At 48.3% G+C, this 21,543-nt stretch overlaps 1 protein-coding gene across 1 annotated transcript in view; it reads left to right on the top strand.

The window, feature by feature from the left end:
- Nucleotides 1-234: 234 nt before the first annotated feature.
- Nucleotides 235-21,543, top strand: part of SLC1A5 (solute carrier family 1 member 5) — a 34,952-nt gene continuing 13,643 nt past the window's right edge. The window contains exons 1-6 of the mRNA XM_058195682.1: nt 235-903; nt 11,792-11,834; nt 14,368-14,472; nt 15,282-15,448; nt 17,261-17,494; nt 18,527-18,721. Coding sequence (XP_058051665.1) covers nt 398-903; nt 11,792-11,834; nt 14,368-14,472; nt 15,282-15,448; nt 17,261-17,494; nt 18,527-18,721 — 1,250 coding nt within the window. The 5' untranslated portion in view covers nt 235-397. The remainder of the gene's footprint in view (nt 904-11,791; nt 11,835-14,367; nt 14,473-15,281; nt 15,449-17,260; nt 17,495-18,526; nt 18,722-21,543) is intronic.

Raw genomic sequence — 21,543 nt, 5'->3', positions numbered from 1 at the left:
CGCCCCCCCAGCCGGAGCCGCAGCCCGGAGCTGCAGGCTGACGCAACCGCACCGCACCAGCTCCCCGCCCCTCCCCTCCCCCCAAGCCCCTCCCCGTCCCGCTTCTTCTTTCAACCCAGGTCTCCCCCCCACATCCAACTCCCCTCCCACGAAGTTGACTCTGGGCTCAGCCAATCGGAGACCCCCTTTCTCTCCCTCCCTCCTCCCCCCTCCCCCGGGCGGCTGGCGGAGGCTATAAAAGGCAGCCGGGGGGCCGCGCGGGGCCAGCAGAACGCCGAGCCGCCTGGACGGGACGGGACCGGTGATCGGAGCAGCGGAGCCAGCGAGCCACGTGCGCCCAGCCGGAGCGAGCCTTCCACTTTCCCGGCGACCCTCCAGGACCGAAACCGGGCGCGGCATGACGGCCACCAAGAGCGCTTCCAACGGGGACATCGGAGGGGCGGCTTTGGCGGAGGCGAGGATGCCCAGCCGGGGCTCCCGGGTGCGGGGCTGCCTGCGGGCCAACCTGCTGGTGCTGCTGACGGTGTCGGGCGTGGTGGCCGGCGTGGCGCTGGGACTGGCGGTGCGGCGGCCGGGCGGGCTGAGCGCCGCCGAGGTGCAGCTCTTCTCCTTCCCGGGGGAGCTGCTGCTGCGCCTGCTGAAGATGATCATCCTGCCGCTGGTGGTCTGCAGCCTGGTGGCCGGAGCCGCCAGCCTCGACCCGGCGGTCCTGGGCCGGCTGGGCGGCTGGGCGATGCTATTTTTCCTGCTCACCACTTTGCTGGCTTCCTCCATCGGGGTCGGCATGGCTTTCGCCATCCAACCCGGCGCCGGCGCCTCCGACCCCAATCTGGCCAAGTACGGCAACCAGGACGGAATGCCCGGACGGAAGGAGGTGGTCGATTCCTTCCTCGACCTGGTCAGGTGAGAGAGAGAGAGAGATTGCCAACGAGGCTGAACCTTGGCGTAAAAGGCTTCTTCCAGGGCAGGGCAAGGAAACCGGGCTTCCCCGCTGCAACAGGGCAACCCAAAGGGTTCGTTGGAGATCAGGGGTCTCCAAACCTTGGCCACTTGAAGCCTGGCGGACTTCAACTCCCAGAATTCTGCTGGCTGGGGAATTCTGGGAGTTGAAGTCCGCCAGGCTTCACGTGGCCAAGGTTTGGAGACCCCTGCTTTAGATCCCCTAGCCATCATCATCATCACCTTCAGAGGTGGTTTTCCAAAAGGCAACTCGGCCTTTTTCCCCCTTTTTTTTTGGGTGGTGGAAACGTTTTGCTTCTCATCCAAGAAGCATCTTCAGTTCGTGAAAAGAAGCCACATGTTTCCACACCCCCCACCCCCCACCAAAAAACCCACAACCCTTCAAGAGAGTCCAGTTGCCTTTTGGAAAAGAATCTGATGCCCATGACCTGGATGATGGACAGCCTCCACGGACGGACATCTTCCAGGCTTTCCAGATGTTTGGGGGGAGGTTTGCCGCCTGCACATCTGCAAACATCTGGCAGGGGAGGGAGACTGCTCCCCAACTATAAGGGGGGTCTGGCAGGCTGGCTTGTGGCCAAGTTCTCCTGTGTGCTCAGTTTGGAGACCTAACCCTTCCCGAAGTGGATGTGCGTATATGAATGAAGGTGTGTATGCATGTGTGAATGAGCCTTTGTGTCTTGGCCACTAAAAATAAACCGTAGATCCGCCATGCGTTGGGGGGGGAGGGGCTGAGCTCAGCTAGTGATCCCTGCAAACATATGGAGAAAGAAGGCCACGCTGGACTGAGCCACGCAATGAGCATTTCCGAGCTGTGGGACTTCCCCTGCGGTATCCGTATCCGGGCTGGGCGCTTAGTTATCAGTCCCTTTTTCTCAAGAAACCGGCAGCATGCACACAACCCTCTGGGACAATTGCATCATCAGACTGGATTCTGTTAATCCGGAGATTTGAACTAACCACAAAGGGCAGAGCCGGTTCCGCCCACACTCGAGTTGCGTTGTCCAGTTGACTAGGCGGGGGTCCCGGGGTGGGGGGGGGCTGGTGCTTGGTCCCTCCCTTCCCCTCCCTTTCCTAGCGTTTTCTCCCCCATCCCCATCCATCAGCTCCACTCCCTCCGTACAATTAAAAAGCAGACATTTCCTGGGATGCAAAAATTAGAAAGAGACCGGCTTTCCTGGTTTCCCAGAGAACTTGGTTTCCCCAAGGCATCCTGGGGTCTCCTTAAAAGGTCATTGATCGTAGTCTGTTGCCACCCCCCCCCCTTACCCATGCCCAGAAATGGTACAGAATGTTCTCTGAAGGCCCATCACCCCACCCCAACAGGCTTTTTCGTAACTGACATGGCTTCTGACGAAATATTTGGGGTGGGAGGCAGGGGCGAGAGACGTAAGAGGGAAGCTGATCCTTTTGGGGGGGGTGGGCAGACACTGGGTGGGGGTGGGGGTTCTTCTAAACAATTGTGGCTATAATTCAACTTCTGGTTTGGTCCTACCGTGGATGGTTAAATCCCTTTTATTTCCAACATCCCTGTTGTAATTGAACAACACTGCTTGTGTGTGTGTGTGTCATTACCTAAGGAAGAAAAAAACCCCACTTTTTACAAACTTTGCAGTAATCCTCCCCTCCCTCACACACACGCCCCGTTTGGGAAACCCTGTTGTAACAGCTGCTTTGCATATCCCGCCAGCAACCCAGCGGAAAGTCGGAAGAGAACCCAGTTACAAAAACCCTGGCAACGGATAGACTGCCTTGAATCCTAGTTTATTTCAAAGTTGGCACCACAGGTTGCCGTGTTCCCCTGGCTCAGCCCCTATGGGTGTAACCAGGGGAAGGGGGCTACCGAATCTTTTGATAAATGTTTCGCCTTTTGAAATGGGGCCCTTTTTATAATTTGTATGCTGCTTCATCTTAAAGGAGGCTGATTTTAAGGATGTTTTTTATGGATTGTCTCGACCGTCTCTGAAGGGGAGAGAGAGAGAGAGAGAGACGGTGAATAACTATAAAATAATAAAATGAGATTAGGCAGATATTAGAATATTTCATATTTTTTCTCCAGGACCATCTAAATGGTATGGGAAGATTCCAGGTACAGGAGTCCAGTTTTCTGCAATTGAGATTTTAAGACACTGTTTCTTGAAGTTGGCCGCTTGAAGCTGGCTGGGGGATTCTGGGATTTGAAGTCCACCCATCTTCAAGCGGCCAACTTCAAGAAACGCTGTTCTGTCTTTGAGCATCTTTCTGGATTTCATCTCGTGTTGTGAACAGGTAGCTAAGCAGCCGGTGCCAGCCAGACGCTTGGCAATCCCTCGAGGCAGAAAAAAAAAAACCTGGTGTGGGTGATGATTTTCACATCTTCCAGCAAAATTTCAAACTCTGGTTCTTGTTTTGAGAGATGCCAGGACTTGCAGCTTGGCCCTTGCGTGTCCCGGGCTCAAGTTTTCCCTTCAAGCGTCTTGGAAAATTGCTCTAAAAACCCATTTAGCATTTTTTTTCCCCTCCCAAAACCACACTTTGCAAGTCGCCATTCACTTGAATCATCCACCAGATCTGTCTGGAACAGCTTTGCCCTCAGGATAGGCAGATAGGAATTCCCTAGCCAGCTGAGAATGACTTTGAAGACCCTTTTTACAATTTTCTCCAGAGCTGCTGAGGAATGGGAGTGAAGATAGATGGATCAGTCCACGCACCTTAGTTTGCAAAATGCCAGCGAGGCTAAACCTTGGCGAGGAAAAAGGCTTCCTTTTGAGAGTTTAGAGCATTCAAGTTTTGCTTCTCTGTCTTGCTAATCCACAGAGTTCAAAGCGGAAATGTGCACATATGTGCGTTTTGCAATTCAGGTGTTTTTTTTTTCTGTTTAAATAATACCTTAAATAATATTGCTTGTACTGTGATATAACGGCATGATCTGACCCCTCTCGTCCTTAAGAATTTTCTCTTCCTTTTTTTTTACTCTCAACTCCGGTCATTGCAAATAAATAAATTAAGTAAGTCAGTAAGTCCAGGAGGAGGAATTATACAGACTCCCACCTACTCAAAACAGTTTCCTTCCTCTTTAGACAGCTCACAGCCACCAGACCCTTCGGCTACACCTAATATGCAAAATTCAGAATTTCCAAATTTAGCATGATGGAAAATGTGATTTATAAATCGGTCATGTTGACTTCTGGTGGAGGAAGAGAAACAGCTTTAAAAAAAAAATCTTGAGAGGCAGGGAAGATTTAGCTAAAGTGGTGATTGATGTCGTGAATGGAATCCTTCACCTGCAACAGATATTTTTCCCCCTGTTTCTGACCGGTTTTTTTTGCAGATGGGCGTTGCAAGGGGCCGCTGTGTCTTGCCGCCAAATCTGATGCAACATTTCCTTGTTGTTGAGTTTCTTTGCCAGTGGGGAAGTCGGCTGGTTTTTTGTTCTCTCTCTCTAAGACCCTTTTCCTCTTCTTCCCGAAACCTGCATTAAAAAAAAATGTTTCATTTATGATGGGGGCTATTTCAAGACCAAAAAGCAAATAGTTTCAGATTTGCAGACATTTTTTTTTTTCAGTAAACAGAAAAAGGCTTTGAGTTGCATTCAGCGCATTGAGTAAGCTGGAGAGCTTTGGGGGAAATGCAGATAGCATTTATGGGAGTGGGAGGGGAATGACAAAAAATGTAAGGGAGAGAAGAAAGAGAGACAGGTCTGAATTCCTTGTTTTAAAAAAAAAATACTGATTTTTGCAGTTTTTGAGAGAAGAACTTTGGGTTTGTTTAAGGCAGATGTTACGTTTTTTATTGGGTTCCACCCCATTTTTTATTTTATTTTATTTTGCAGTGCTGGATTTTGGCACAGTGAAAACCTCCTGGGGGGGTGGTTGCAAAGACCCTTGCTCCCCCCCCTTTTATGAGACCCTCTCTCTTCATGCACTTGCAGTGTTTTTCTAGTTTGCACAGCTATGTGTGAGTTGTGCTTTCCGGCAAAAGGAAGTTGCAGAGATCTTGAAATTAAAATTAAAAATTCAAGTTGCAAGCTTGGGGGTGGGCAGCAAGAAACTGGACGAGCAGAGGGGCCCGAGTGATGCCCCCTCCTGGACGGAGACCCATGGGTGGCAGGGTCATTCTGCAGCAAATCTTGCTGGGCAGAGGGGCTATATATATATATGTATATGTATATGTATATGTGTGTGTGTGTTCCTCGACTTATGATCATAATTTAGCCCAAAATTTCCATCGCTAAGCGAGGCAGTTATAAGAGTTTTTCCCCCATTTTACAACCTTTCTCGCCAGAGTTGTTAAGGGAATCTGGTGTTCCCATTGGCTTTGCTTGTCAGAAAGGTTAGGTCGCAAAAGGGGATCATGTGACGACCCCCCCCCCCGGCCACTGTAATCGTCATAAATATGAGTCGGTTGGGCCAAGTGGCTGAATTTTGATCATGTGACCATGTGGATGCTGCAATGGTTCTCTGTGTGAAAAACAGTCACTTTTCATGAAAAGATGGGTGAAATGACTCTTGGTCTTGATTTGCAAGTTACCGGCATCCAACTTAAGACGGGCAGCCAACAGGTTTAATAATAAATAAACTTTAAATCCTTGCAGACAAGGATAAGCCGAGCTGTTATTTACAAACACGCACCTCCGGAAGAGACGAACATAAAAATGAATGGCCAGCAATTCAGGCAAAGGACCAGCCCTCGTGATGGCTTTACTACCATATAGTCTGGAAATTGTACAGGTTTGGGGAGAGGAGAGAAATGCCCAGTGGCTGGAGGTCAGCACAACCTCCAGATCCAAGAAGAACTGGCCAGCTTCGCATCCCACATTCAACCCTCCTGCGGAAGCCGGCTTGTAGGTAGCCAGGCTGTGTATGGCTGAGAGGTTTGGATGAGCCCGGTCAGGTGGGCTTGCTCAGCAACTCATGACCTTAAGGGGTCCTGGGTGCTCTCTGAGCTTGGTTGGTTTGTTGCAGATGTTTCATAACCCAACTAAATACAATCGGTGCTAGAAAGTGCAAACCTCACTACCATATAGCACTGATGATGTTATCTAGTTGGGTCATGAAACGTCTCCAACCTTGGCAACTTTAAGACTTCAACTCCCAGAATTCCTAAGCTGCTGGCTGAGGAACTCTGGGAATTGAAGTCCACAAGTCTTAAAGTTGCCAAGGTTGGAGACCCCTGGACTTGGAAGACCTCCAGAGTCCCATCCAACCCTATATTCTATGACGGGGTCTCCAAACTCGGTGCCTTTAAGACTCATGGACATCAACTGAATATGCCTCTGAGCATGCGCAAGATGGCGGTGCGATAAAAATTTCGGCAGGGGGCTGGCGTTTCTTTCTGGCCAGTCCCGGACAGCTGGGGGATTTTCCATTACTATCCCCCTGTTTTTCGGCAAAATGACCTTTCTGCCAGCCGATTAAGGGGTTTTTTGACTCCCGGGAAGAACTTGGCTGGCTTAAATGAGGTCCGTTCGGCTCCAACGGCTTGGGGCGGTAGGCAATGGCGCTTTCCTGCCGCTTTCCATTCGGCGGCATCGTTGACGGCGCTTTTGAATCCAGCGCCGTCAGTTGGAGCTCTCCTCCTTTATGGAGACCACCCTTTTCTTGTTTAAAGACCACCCAGCCAAAGATGGGGTCGTTGGACCCTCGAAGAGATCTGGCTGGCTGAGGACTGGGTGGGTGTCCTCTTTAACTTCGCTGCCGATTCAGCCGACGGTTGGTGTTCTCAGCTGTTCTTCATCAGCTGCAGCAGCGACGGCGCTCCTTTTGATCTTGACATCATCGGAAGAACCTCCCTTTCTCCTTAGATACTTCTTTCATCCGAAAGGGGGTCTCTTAACCCCCAAGGTGAATGGCTGGCTGGAGTGCAGGGAGCTCTTTGCTGGATTTGCTACAGTTGGCGTTTTTAGCCGCTCTATAGTAGCAGCGGCAGCGTTTTTGGTTGAGCTTCCCTCTCCCTCAGAGACCATCTCAGCCGAGAAGAACTGGCTGACGGGGAGGCAGGGCACTCAGGCGCCAGTTGTGCCTGCTCAATTTAATACATCAACGGAGTTGACCCTCATCTGGAAGAGTCTGAATGACCGAACCCGGTTAAAGACGATTGTGACGTTATGATGGGGGCCCGATCGGAGACCGACGTTGTTCTGGTTATGACAACGGCGGCGATGGGGTCCTATCATCTTACGTTCGTTTGTCATCAGATAGCATTGCTTTACCGGAGGAGCTTTAAATTCCATCTTTTGTCCGGAACTTATTGTGACCATCTGATTGGCCAGATTAAGACTTTTACCATCTGCCACCCTCTATAAACTCCGAAATGTACTCGCGATCGCAGCTTCTTAACTCAAGTAGTCTCCCCCCTCTCGCGGACATGGCCTTCCACTTTATCGAGGGCCTACCTTGATGACGGATTTTGGAATCCCGAGAGGTGGCATGCCTCTAAGAGGAGGCTTAGGGGTTTTTTAACTAAGTGTTATAATAAATTCTTATATAAGTTATCCAAGGGGAAGGGTGGGACGGCGGGTTAGGTTCAGGGGATACCTATCTGAGCCATTGCTAGATCCTGTGCCGCTCATGGCATAAAGATCATTGATTCTGAGGTGGAAGAAGAGGCTAGAGCTCATGGTCTTGGGGATAACTATATCTGCACGGTAGGTGGGAGGGGCAGGTATGGCGGACGCGGGGGCCCATATCGAGTTCAGGGAGTGCGTCCACGCTATCTACGAGCGATTGCGCACTCCGGTCCCCCGACAGTTTCCCGTTCCCCGAGTGGCTTAAATCCTCAGAAGCTGGACCTTCGCCTGATGTTATGCAATGCCAGGTCCGTTATAAATAAAGCCCCCCTCATCTCCGATCTTATACAGGAGGGGGGTGCGGACCTGATTGGCATTTCGGAGACCTGGTTGGGCACGGAAGGGGGGGTTCCCCTGATAGAGATGTGCCCACCAGGTTTCCGTGCATTCCATCAGGCCAGGGCCCAGGGTAGGGGTGGGGGAGTGGCGGTTATTATCAACGAGGGTCTTGAGCCGAGGGAGATCACTGTACCACAGATAACCGGATGTGAGTCCCTCCTTGTGAAGTGGGGCCGTGGGGTTCAGGTGGGTTTACTGATCACGTACCTAGCTCCTTGCTACGTGACAGAAACCCTGCCTGAGCTGTTGGAGATGATCACCGGGATGGCAGTGGAGATCCCCAGGCTTATGGTCATGGGTGATTTCAATTTGCCGTCGGTGGGGATAGCATCCACATCAGCTCGGGAGTTCATGGCTTCCATGACGGCCTTGAACCTGACCCAATTAGTGAACGACCCCACTCACATCGGGGGGAACACTCTGGATTTGATTTTTGTCTCTGGACAGTGGTTGATTGATCTGGAATTAGGGGAGTTAGTTATCAAACCCTTGTCATGGTCAGATCATTCGCTCCTTCAACTAGACTTTCGAACCGCTGACCCCACCGCAAGGAGACAGAACCGACTCGCTGGTTCCGTCCCAGGCGCCTGATGGACCCTGAAGGGTTCCAGACGGAGCTTGGGCTATTCCCTGAGGATTTAGCCCACGACTCGGCTGAAGCTCTGGTCGCCGCCTGGGATCGGGCGGCGGCTGGCGCTCTAGACCGAGTCGTGCCTTTGCGGCCTCTGACCCGGTGCCGATCTCGTTTAGCCCCTTGGTACTCCGAGGGGCTGAGGGAAATGAAGCGCCGGAAAAGACGCCTAGAGAGTATCTGGAGGGTCAGCCGCTCCGAATCTGACTGGACACTAGTTAGGTCTCAAATTCAGACCTATCTAGTGGCGATGAGGCTGGCAAAACGGGAGTATTTTTCCAACCTCATTGCATCAGCAGATAACCGCCCAGCCGCCCTGTTTAGGGTGACCCGCTCGCTCCTCCATCAGGGAGCGGTAGAGGAACCCTTAAAGGGTCGAGCTGAGGAATTTGGACAATATCTGTTTGATAAAATCGCTCAAATTCGGGAGGGGTTGGACACAGACTGGGTGGATCCAGACGGGGTGGAGGAGGCAGGTCTTGATGTTATTATCTGGGATGAGTTTGATCCTGTGACTCCTGAGGACATGGACAGGTTAATGGGGAGATTGAATGCGACCACATGTTTATTGGACCCGTGTCCCTCCTGGTTAGTTTTGGCCACCCGGGAGGTGACACGAGGCTGGCTCCAGAAAATTGTGAACGCTTCTTTGATGGAGGGTGTTTTCCCTGCCGCCTTGAAAGAGGCGGTGGTGAGGCCCCTCCTCAAGAAGCCTTCCCTTGACCCAGCTAGTTTATCAAATTATCGTCCGGTCTCCAACCTTCGCTTTGTGGCAAAGGTTGTCGAGAGTGTGGTTGCACGACAGTTGCCCCAGTACCTGGATGAAAATGTCTATCTTGATCCATTCCAGTCCGGTTTCCGGCCTGGTCACAGCACGGAAACAGCCTTGGTCGCATTGGTTGATGATCTCTTGAGGGCTCGGGACAGAGGTTATTCCTCTGTCTTGGTCCTATTAGATCTCTCAGCGGCTTTTGATACCATCGATCATGGTATCCTGCTGCGCCGGCTCGGGGGACTTGGAGTGAGGGGCACTGTTCATCGGTGGTTCTCCTCCTACCTCTCCGACCGGTCGCAGACGGTGTTGACGGGGGGACAGAGATCGACCCCAAGGCGCCTCTTATGTGGGGTGCCTCAGGGGTCGGTTCTCTCGCCTCTTCTGTTCAACATCTATATGAAGCCGCTGGGTGAGATCATCCGTGGTTTTGGGGTGAGTTGTCATCTATACGCTGATGATACCCAGCTCTATATTTCCACCCCTAACCACCCCAACGAGGCTGTTGAAATGATGTCCCAGTGCCTGGAGGCCGTACGGGTTTGGATGGGGAGGAACAGACTCAGACTTAATCCCACCAAGACCGAGTGGCTGTGGATGCCGGCGGCCCGGTACAGTCAACTAATTCCATCACTGACCATTGGGGGCGAACTATTGGCCCCCACGGAAAGGGCTCGTAATCTGGGCGTCCTCCTGGATGCACGGCTGTCTTTTGAAGATCATATGATAGCCGTCACCAGGGGAGCTTTTCATCAGGTTCGCCTGATACGCCAGTTACGTTCCTTTCTGGATCGGGCTGCCTTATGCACGGTTGCTCATGCCCTGGTTACATCCCGCCTGGACTACTGTAATGCTCTCTACATGGGGCTCCCCTTGAAGGGTACCCGGAGACTCCAACTGGTCCAGAATGCGGCTGCGCGGGTGATAGAGGGAGCACCTTTTGGCTCCCATGTGACACCCCTCCTGCGTAATCTGCACTGGCTCCCAGTGGTCTTCCGGGTTCACTTCAAGGTACTTGTTATCACCTTTAAAACGCTCCATGGCCTAGGACCGGGATATTTACGGGACCGCCTACTGCCACCATTAGCCTCTCACCGACCAGTGCGCTCTCACAGAGAGGGCCTCCTCCGGATACCGTCAGCTAAACAATGTCGGCTGGCGACCTCTAGGGGGAGGGCCTTCTCTGTGGGGGCCCCTACCCTCTGGAACGAGCTTCCTCTGGGGCTTCGTCAACTCCCCGATCTCAAGTCCTTCCGCCGTGAGCTGAAGACGCTGCTGTTTCGAAGAGCAGGACTAGCTTGAACGTAGTTTTAAACTTGGGATTTTAAAAAAAAGGGTTTAAATGAGGTTTTAAATTTGTATTTAAAAGTTAGAGCATCAATTGAATTTAACTGTCTATTCTTTTAGCTTTTTATGTATTATATGTTTTTCTGTTGTTTTTGACTGTGAACCGCCCTGAGTCCTTCGGGAGATGGGCGGTATACAAATATAATAAATAATAATAATAATAATAATAACTCCCAGAATTCCATGGCTGGCTGGGGAATTCTGGGAGTTGGAAATCCACAAGTCTTACAGACGCCAAGTTGGGAGAGCCCCGTTCTATCAAATGTTCTCCAGAACTTCCTTTGGTGGCTTCTGGTACCAAGGGCACAATGTGTTCCTTTGGGAAAGAGAGCTGCCAGCTGGTTATTTTTGGCTTTGGGGAATGAGGGTTTGATCTTAGGTTGTCCTCTGGTGGTGTCTTGTCCAGAACCGGACGAAGGAGAGGAGGCAGAAGGGGTGTATGGGTGTAGGTGTGATGAGACCGGGCAGCAGTCCAAGCCTAGATCTTGGCCAGCAAAGTTTTAACTCCATGATACCTGATCTCTGCTGGATTAAAAATGTCCAGCAGTCTATTCTTGGTGAAGCTGTGCTCCTGTGAGTAAAAGGCCAACAAGCCTGTTGGCTCCTGGGTTGACATGGTCGCCAGAAATGGACAAGGGAACAACAGGTGTGGAGGCAGGAAAAGTACAGCTTGAGGTTGCACAATGTCACCCTTGGAGGGGGCTCAGCTGTTAGCTATGGTGGCTAAAAGGGGGAGAGAACATCAGGAGCCAGAAGAAGGGGGTGGCATGGACACCCCACTTTCTGGACCTCCAATAGGAGAGCATCTTTGCAGCTCAGGGCTCTCTGAGCTGGGCGGTTGGCTTGCAGAGGTTTCATTTGTCAAACCAGGTTACACGATGAGTGAAAGTTCTGAACTTCTGCGGCTGGATGTGAGTTTTTTGTGGCTCTGATCCAGCTGGGGAGAATCCCCAACGTCTCTACCCAAACGGTGTTTCCCAGCCTTGGCAGTTGTAAGCAGTATAGACTTCAACTCCCAGAATTCCCCAGTCATAAGTGAAGGTCTACTTGTATTGTGTGTGTATGGATGGATGGATATGTATTGAATGTATATCTACTGTCGATATCACAAACTGAGCAGTATATAAATTAAATAAATAATCAAGAATGCCAGCGGTCTCATGGATGCCCTCTTATCTTTTCTTCTCTTCTCCAGGAACATCTTCCCTTCCAACTTGGTGACCGCTGCATTCCGATCGGTGAGCTTTCTTTCTTTCTTTCTTTCTTTCTTTCTTTCTTTCTTTCTTTCTTTCTTTCTTCCTCTCTTTTCTTTTTCTTTCTTTCTCTCCCTCCCTCCCTCTCCTTTTTCTTTCTTTCTCCCTCCCTTCCTTCCTCCCTCCTTTCCTCTCTTTTCTTTTTCTTTCTCTCTCTCTCCCTCCCTCCCTCCTTCTCTTTTCTTTCTTTCTTTCTTTCTTTCTTTCTTTCTTTCTTTCTTTCTCTCCCTCCTCTCCTTTTCTTTCTTTCTTTCTCCTCCTTCCTTCCTCCCTCCTTTCCTCTCTTTTCTTTTCTTTCTCTCTCTCTCTCCTCCCTCCTTCTCTTTTCTTTCTTTCTTTCTTTCTTTCTTTCTTTCTTTCTTTCTCTCCTCCCTCTCCTTTTCTTTCTTTCTCCTTCCTCCCTCCCTCCTTTCCTTTTCTTTTCTTTCTCTCTCTCCTCCCTCCTTCCTTCCTTTCTTCCTTCCTTTCTTCCTTCCTTTCTTCCTTCCTTTCTTCCTTCCTTTCTTCCTTCCTTTCTTCCTTCCTTCCTCCCTCCTTCTCTTTTCATTCTTTTCTTTCTTTCCTTTTTTCTTCCCTTCCTTCCTTCCTTCCTTTCTTCCTTCCTTCCTTCCTTCTAACTGGAGGATCTGAATTCTCATTTCCACTTGAGTTTTCACCTATTTTAATCTAGAGTTTTATTTAGATATTACTATGGTTTTACATTGCGATGTTGTAAACTGCCCAGAGTCGCTTAAGTGAGATGGGTGATGGCGGCACGTAATCAGTAGATGAATAAATTAAAAATAATAAATGAACCGGCAGCAAAGGGCTGTGCGAAAGAGGAAAAAGAACTCTGAAGACCTTTGGCAACAGCTGCTTTGATGTTCTGGGGCGGGGATTGAGACAAAAAGATATCCTGTTATTTGAGCCGACCCGGTTCAGATGCTCTTTGGAAAGGAACTAAATTGGGGGCTGTCACCACATCTTATGACAGCAGCCCAGGCAACCTCTGCGACCCGGCTGACTTATTGACCTGGCCTTTTCTGAAGAAGAGAGTTTCCTGGATGTATTAGTCAGAGGTTTTCTGAAGCCTCTTCTCCAGAAAGAGTGGGAGGATGAGAAAAAGCCATCAAGATGATCTGGGACAGTTAATTGAGGATGTTTGTTTATCATATTTAGAGATCACCCATCTCCCTGTTAGGGTGCCTTGATGGTGGACAAATAGACAGAAAAGCAGCTATACATAACTATTATAATAAAACGGTCACAATCAAAAATAAAAGAGTTAAAAATTAAATTTAAATTCAAAATGCAACCAGAGATTAGGATTTCCCTACCCCACTGTTTGGAGGAAGGATATCTATCTAGCTATCTCTATCTATCTATCTATCTATCTATCTATCTATCTATCTATCTATCTATCTATCTATCTATCTATCTATCTATCTATCTATCTATCTATCTACCTACCTACCTACCTACCTACCTACCTACCTACCTACCTATCTACCATCTCTCTCTCGCTTTTTCTCTCTCGGCTATCTGTAACTATTTCTAGCTATCTATATTTAACTATATCTCTCTATCTCATCTATCTATCTATCTAACTAACTATCTAACTATCTTAACTATTTCTAGCTATCTACTGGTAGCTATCTCTATCTAGTGATCTATTTAACTATAACAAGCTATCTAGCTAGCTATCTCTATCTAACTAGTTCTATCTATCTATCTATCTATCTATCTATCTATCTGATCTAGAATTCAAGACAGGAAAAGCGCAGAGTTTCTGCTTTGACAGACAAGGGGGTGGGTGGGTCAGTGGGTGGGTGAGATGTTGTATTCCCCACCCTCTGATTAACTCCTGCTCAATACCCCTGTCTTGCCTAACCATTAAAAAATCTGGCATCTCAGCCTTTTATTTTTTGGTACACAGGTCAGCAAGTCAGTTTGGCTTAATTTTTAATCGCCACATTAAATTAAAAGGCCAATTTCTGGACCCCAGGTGGACTTTTCTGCTGAGTGTAACAGTTTTGTCCTGGCATGAACTTCTCATTGTCCAAATCCCCTCCTGCCTTCTTAGTGGCGCAATCCTGTGTCCTTTTGAGAGATAAAGATGCCGGTTGATTTTGCTTTTCGTTAAAAAGCAGAAACGACAAGTGATTTCCCTCTTTTTCTTCCTTCCATCCCGGAAGCCCATGCAAAGTGGCAAAGGAGATTTTTCTTCCTTTCTTGGCACCGATTAGTCGGGGCAAAGCTTTTGTCTGCCAGTTTGTGTAAATTCCAAGCCTGAATCAACAAAGACAACTTTGCTCAAAGGAGTGGCTTCGTTTTTTAATCCAAATATTTGGTGGTGTGGGCCTCTTGCCCTGGGCATATCGGGTCTTGTGAGGGCATGTGGTTGGCACAACAAGAGTCACCAGGAAAGATCTGCCCATTCATAATATAGTTGCCGGGGTGTGTCTCTCCCATCCCCAAATCCTGATTCTTGGAGAAAGTGCAGCGAAAACAAGAAAATCTGTTGTGTTTTCCTTCTTAGTACACAACCTTCTATGAAGAAGACAAGAAGAAGAACAACACGGGTCTAGTCAGTGTGGCAGCATTTATGAATGAAACCGAATCCATGAAAAAGACCGTTCTGATGGTAAAAAAACAAAAACAAACCCAAGAATGTTGTGTCGTGTAAGGCAGGGGTCCCCCACACTGGGCTGCATCTCACTACTGGGCCGAGGCCGATTTGGAACCGGGCCACGTGAGCAGGTTCAGCTTGACTTGCGCAAGGGGTGGGCCAGCGCTCATTCACATGAATGTGCAGCTCAACTTGTGTTGTGGCCTGTTGGCCACCGGCCACTCCAACAATCAGAGGAGGAGGAGGAGGCGGAATCAGGGTCAGCATCAAAGCAACCTGGGAGCTCCGAGGGGGAAGAGGGAATGGAGCTGGCAGAGAGAGAGAGAAAGAGAGACGGAGCCTGGGCCGTCGGTCAGCCTTCAGATGGAGAGTCAACAGCCCCCAGGTCTGGAGGTGGCTGATGAGGAAGAGGAGGAACAGCGGTGTCCAGTGCCTGATAGAAGGCAGAGGAGAGGAGAGCACTGGAAATCTATGGGCCGGTCTTTGGGACAGAAGAGCCACCGCTGCTAGCGAAGCCCCACCCTAACTCTGGGGATAAACAGCAGGGGGTGGAGATGAATAGGTATGGTAGACAGCTATTCATCTTCTGGCCGGATGGTCTTGTTAGACATCATGCTTGGGGAGCTGGGTCAGAACAACTTGCTTGGGTGGGGGATTGGACTAGATGACCTATAAGGTCCCTTCCAAGTCTGTTTAAGTCAAGCAGTGCACGCAGGGCTGGCTCAGGAATTCTGGGAGTTGAAGTCCACGAGTCCTAAAAGGGCCATTATTCCCCGCTTGCGGTTTTCGGGCTGCGCTGATAGTTTTCTCTCTTCTGCAACCAGGAGCCCGTGGGCAAGGAGGTGGAAGGCATGAACATCCTCGGGCTGGTGGTCTTCGCCATCGTCTTTGGGATTGCCCTGAGGAAGCTCGGGCCCGAGGGGGAGAACCTGATCAAGTTCTTCAACTCCTTCAACGAAGCCACCATGATCCTGGTTTCTTGGATTATGTGGTAAGGATGCCTTTGCTCAAACGGACCTTCTTCCGGGCCATAAAATTGTGAGTAGCCCCTTTCGAGGCCCTGAATTCAGGGTTTGGGACCCTTTCCTGCTCAAATCCAGGTAATTCCAGTGCTGGAAGACAGATGAGGAGGAGACATGGGAGTCAGGGTCAGTATAAAGGCAACCTGAAAGCTCCGAGGGGAAAGAGGAAGTGGAGCTGGCAGAGAGAGAGAGAGGCAGAGCCTGGGCTGTCCTTCAACCCTCAGATGGAGGTGGTTGATGAGGAAGAGGAGGAACAGCTGGGTCCAGTGCCTGACGCGCAGATTCACAGAAGGCAGAGGAGAGGAGAGCAGTGGAAATCTATGGGCTAGTCCTTGGGACAGAAGAACCACTATTGCTAGTGAAGCCCCACCCTAGCTCTGGGGATAAAAGGCAGGGGAGGGCAGAGATGAATAGATGAGACAGACAGACTATTCATCTTCCAGCCAGACAGACTTGTTAGCCTGCGGTGGGAGAGAAACTTTCTGCCGAGGCTGCCGGCGTTCCTAATAAAGGAATCTTTGAGTTCACTTCAGAGGGTTTGTCGTGTTTGGAGACCTGGGTCAGAACACTGATTTTTTTTTCTTTAGCAAAAGTTGGGTTTTGAGGCTGGAAGCCTTTGCAACTGTACGCCTCCTTGCCATGTTCTGTATTCTTTGACGCAGGAGAGGGGTCCAATCCTGACCCCTTTCATCCCTTTAAGTTCTGAAATGGGGCTGGGTGTCATTTGCCTGCAGCCAGATGGACTAGAAACTTGAGGTGCGGTTTGGTTGGTTGATCGAGTTTCTATAACCTTGCAAAGCTTTCTTGGGCTAAGATTTAGGGCCTAATCCCAGTTTATCCAGAGCCTGAATTCACTTGTTTCCCCACTGTTGACTGAATAATTAGTTAGCCTGCAATTAGGTGGGCTGACTCAGTCCCTTAATCCAGCCCTTCCCAATCTCCAGAGGGACCAGGAGTTTCTAGCAAGGTTAGCAAATCTTGCCCAAAACTATAACCATGGTTTGCAGAGTCTGCATTCCCACGAGACACTAAGCCCAAACAAGCCATTTTACAGCCCAGCATTTTGTGAGGCAACCAAGCCAGCAAATGTTCCAGTTGAGTCTGGCTATATCCTAGCGTGGTATAAAGTAGTCTTCAATCTACGAAAGTTCATTTAGTGACCAAAGTTACAACAGCACTGAAAAAAGCAACTTTGGGGTTGCAGCATCCCCTTGGTCCTGTGGTCAAAATTCAGATGCTTGGCAACTGGCTCACATTTATGATGGTCGTAGCGTCCCAGGGTCTTTTGAAATTAGGGTTGAAACTCAATTAAATTTAAAAACTATTTCCAGGTCTACCCTGCCCCAACTGGTGGTCAAACAACTCCTTAAAAGCAAAAATACAAAAAACGTTAAAGATTCAAAATGAACAAAAAATTGGGTGATTTTTATTAGTTAAAAAATTAACCAAAATTGGGGTTTTCTGCTTCTGGGCAGAATTGCAAGGAGGGTTACAGCCACGGCCCCCAACCTGTTGGGTACCGGAGATCGGTTCTGCGTAGAAAGATTTATCCATGGACTGGAGGGGTCGTGGTTTCGCGTGTTGCTGGCATCCCATGGATGTGGCTTCGCTCGTTTGTACCACCCGGTTTCTGACTTGCTGCGGCCTGGTGCCGGTCCATTGACCGGAAGTTGGGAACCCCTGGGTTACAGTTCTGCTGATGGCCCCAGCTTCCCTCCAGCCCTGGACTCTGACCTGGGCCTGGATCTCCAGCCGGGCTGATAGCCTCTTTTTCTTGCCAGGTACGCCCCCTTGGGTATCATGTTTCTGGTGGCCGGCAAGATTGTGGAGATGGAAGACGTGGTCCTTCTCTTCACCAGCCTGGGCAAATACATCTGCTGCTGCCTGGTGGGCCACGCCATCCACGGGCTGCTGGTTCTCCCGGGGATCTACTTTCTCTTAACCCGCCGGAACCCCTACCGCTTCCTGTGGGGCATCTTCACCCCCTTGGCCACCGCCTTCGGGACATCCTCCAGGTATTCAAAGACCAGCAGAAGGGCGGGAGGTGGGTGGGATGGATGGAGAACCATATAAGAAGATATATGTTTGGGATGCAGGCTTCATATCAAGACCCTTAGAAGAGAATATTTGTAGCTTGGGGTTGAACTGTGAGGTCCTTGGTGCTCTCTGAACTTGGGGGTTTTCTTGCGGATGTTTCATTACCCAACTAGGTAACACCATCAGGGTGAGGAGGAGGTCTGTGGGGTCCTGGGTGGTCTCTGAGTGTGGGGGTTTTCTTGCAGACGTTTCATGACCCAATTAGGTAACATCATCAGTGCTAGAAGGGGTGGATTGTGGACAGAAGAAGAAGCGGGGAAAGGGTGTGTTGTGTCCTGTGTGGTTTCCTTGCAGACATTTCATGACCCAACTATGTAACATCATCAGTGTTAGAAAGGAGTGGAGTTTGGGGGAGGAGGAGGAGGAAGACGACAGCTGTGGGGTCCTGGGTGCTCTCTGAGCTTGGAGTTTCCTTGCAGACATTTCATGACCCAACTAGATAACGTCATCAGGTTGCTCCCTAGGGCAAATAACTTGTAAATAAATAGATGGCAAACCCTTCTCCTTTCTGGCACTGATGATGTTACCTAATTGGGTCATGAAACATCTGCAGGGAAACAACCAGGCTCAGAGAGCACCCAGGACCCCCAAAGTTCATGATAAGAGCATCCCCAGAATGAGCTCACTTCTGTCTTCTGGCGTCCATGCAGAGGCTGATAAAAACCCGGTTGCTTTAATTCCATTGCAGCCACCATCTTGGCTTTGAATACCCTTTGCATTCCTGGGGCAACTTTGAAGGCCAGCTTTGAGTCAATTTCAGCATGTAGGTGCCCCTGTTGAGGAGAACGTCCTGTTCTCTCCAGGAAGATCAAGGAATCCGCTATCCTGGATGGATCCGGGGTGGTGGTGGTAGTCCCAGAAGTTGATTGGGTGCTCAAGAACAGATTATCTCCAGAACGTCTCCGGAGGCCTTGATGGCCCATTCCATCTCTGTGGCTTCCTCCCCACAGCTCCGCCACGTTGCCCCTGATGATGAAGTGCGTGGAGGAGAACAACGGCGTCTCCAAACACATCAGCCGCTTCATCCTGCCCATCGGGGCCACCGTCAACATGGACGGGGCGGCCCTGTTCCAGTGCGTGGCCGCCGTCTTCATCGCCCAGCTCAACAGTGTCTCGCTCAACTTCATCCAAGTCATCACGATCCTGTGAGTATTGTTAAAGCTACATAAAACGAAGTCAGGAGTTTGTTTTTGCAAGAGTTTACTGCTTTCCGGACCCTGTTCATCCAAGATCAGATGTCAGCTTTAGTCTAGAACAGTGTTTCTCGGCAGCTGTAAGATATGTGGACTTCAACACCCAGAATTCCGTACATGGCTGGCTCAGGAATTCTGGGAGTTGAAGTCCAGAGGTCGGAAAACCATCCAACCTTTGAATTTAATCTGGAAAGAGGATTTAAAGACAGTTCTTTGTCCAGCTGCCCTTTGGAATCTTGTTGTGTTTGTGTGTGTTGTGTAATGAAAGGACAGGGGATCTCCGACAGGCTTGTCTGGTGCAGCTGGAGGAACCAGGTGGTGGAGTTGAGGGAGGCCGTCCCCGGGAGGATCGGAGTGAAGGTCAAGGCAGCTTTTAGAAGTTCTTTCTTTGTCTCCCCAATGGGACAACGAACCTGTACAGGAAGTCCTCGACATACAGCCGTTCCCATAGCGACTGTTTGAAGTCATGGCAGGGCTCCCCATTAGAACCCTGACCTGGTTCTGAGGTTCTGTTGGCTGCCAGGTGCACGGTTCGTTAGGGTTATAAATAGAGGAGTGCCTTTAGACAGCCGCAGATGAAACCTTGTTGGCTGCATTAGAGCAAAGGTCTGTTGCAGCGACCATGACAGATCTGATAAATTACCGAATGCCTCCCACCGACCTGTACGCTCGCACAGAGAGGGACTCCTTAGGGTGCCGTCCGCCAAGCAATGTCGGCTGGCGGCCCCCAGGGGGAGGGCCTTCTCTGTGGGGGCTCCCACCCTTTGGAACGAACTGGCCTGATTTTTAAGTTCTAAATTTTTAATTTTTAATTTTTAATTGTAATTTTATTGGGTATTTTATAGGGTCAATTGGACGGTTTTAATTTCGGCCTTTTATTGAATAAGCTTTTTAATTGTTATTTTAATATGTATATTAGTTGTTTTAAATGAAGGCTGTACACCGCCCTGAGTCCTTCGGGAGAAGGGCGGTATAAAAGTTTAATAAATAAATAAATAAATAAACTTCCCCCTGGACTTCGGCAACTGCCGGACCTTCGGACTTTCCGCCGAGAGCTGAAGACCTATTTGTTTGTTCGCGCAGGACTGGCATAGGATTTTAATTAGTTTTAATGTTTTAATATTTTATAATTTATGGGGTTTTATTTTAATGTTTTAATTCGGCCATTTGTGTAATAAGTTTTTTAATTCATGGTTTTATGTGTATATTGCTGTCGTTTTTATCTTGGCTGTAAACCGCTCTGAGTCCCTCGGGAGAAGGGCGGTATAAAAGTTTAATAAATAAATAAATAAATAAATAAATAAATAAATAAATAAATAAATAAATAAATAAATAAATAAATAAATAAATAAATAAATAAATAAATAAATAAATAAATAAATAAATAAATAAATAAACTTCCCCTGGACTTGACTGCGGACCTTCGGACTTTCCACGAGAGCTGAAGACCTATTTGTTTGTTCAGGACTGGCATAGGATTTTAATTAGTTTTAATGTTTTAATTCGCCATTTGTGTAATAAGTTTTTAATTCATGGTTTTATGTGTATATTGCTGTCGTTTTATCTTGGCTGTAAACCGCTCTGAGTCCCTCGGGAGAAGGGCGGTATAAAAGTTTAATAAATAAATAAATAAATAAATAAACTTCCCCTGGACTTGCAACTGCGGACCTTCGGACTTTCCGCCGAGAGCTGAAGACCTATTTGTTTGTTCAGGACTGGCATAGGATTTTAATTAGTTTTAATGTTTTAATTCGCCATTTGTGTAATAAGTTTTTAATTCATGGTTTTATGTGTATATTGCTGTCGTTTTATCTTGGCTGTAAACCGCTCTGAGTCCCTCGGGAGAAGGGCGGTATAAAAGTTTAATAAATAAATAAACTTCCCCTGGACTTGCAACTGCGGACCTTCGGACTTTCCACGAGAGCTGAAGACCTATTTGTTTGTTCAGGACTGGCATAGGATTTTAATTAGTTTTAATGTTTTAATATTTTATAATTTATGGGGTTTTATTTTAATGTTTTAATATTTTATAATTTATGGGGTTTTATTTTAATGTTTTAATTCGCCATTTGTGTAATAAGTTTTTAATTCATGGTTTTATGTGTATATTGCTGTCGTTTTATCTTGGCTGTACACCGCCCTGAGTCCTTCGGGAGAAGGGCGGTATAAAAGTTTAATAAATAAATAAATAAATAAATAAATAAATAAATAAATAAATAAATAAATAAATAAATAAATAAATAAATAAATAAATAAATAAATAAATAAATAAATAAATAAATAAATAAATAAATAAATAAATAAATAAACTTCCCCTGGACTTGGCAACTGCGGACCTTCGGACTTTCCACGAGAGCTGAAGACCTATTTGTTTGTTCAGGACTGGCATAGGATTTTAATTAGTTTTAATGTTTTAATATTTTATAATTTATGGGGTTTTATTTTAATGTTTTAATATTTTATAATTTATGGGGTTTTATTTTAATGTTTTAATATTTTACTACCCAATTAGGTAACATCATCAGTGCTAGAAGGCAGTGGGGTTTGTGGAAAGCAAGAGGAGGAGGAGGAGGAGGAGAAATACTAGGAACTGGGTTCCTTAGTGCTCTCTGAGCTGTCTGAACATTTCACTACCCAATTAGGTAACATCATCAGTGCTAGAAGGCAGTGGGGTTTGCAGGAGGAGGAGGAGGAAGGAAGTACTGTGTGATCCTTGGTGGTCTCTGAGCTGTCTTCTAAACCAGGGGTCTCCAACCTTGGTCCCTTTAAGACTT

This window comes from Ahaetulla prasina, chromosome 10, assembly GCF_028640845.1.
Source record: "Ahaetulla prasina isolate Xishuangbanna chromosome 10, ASM2864084v1, whole genome shotgun sequence".
Taxonomy (NCBI): Eukaryota; Metazoa; Chordata; class Lepidosauria; order Squamata; family Colubridae; genus Ahaetulla; species Ahaetulla prasina.
The sequence above is the reverse complement of the archived record's forward strand: the minus strand, read 5'-3'. Positions and strand labels throughout refer to the sequence as shown.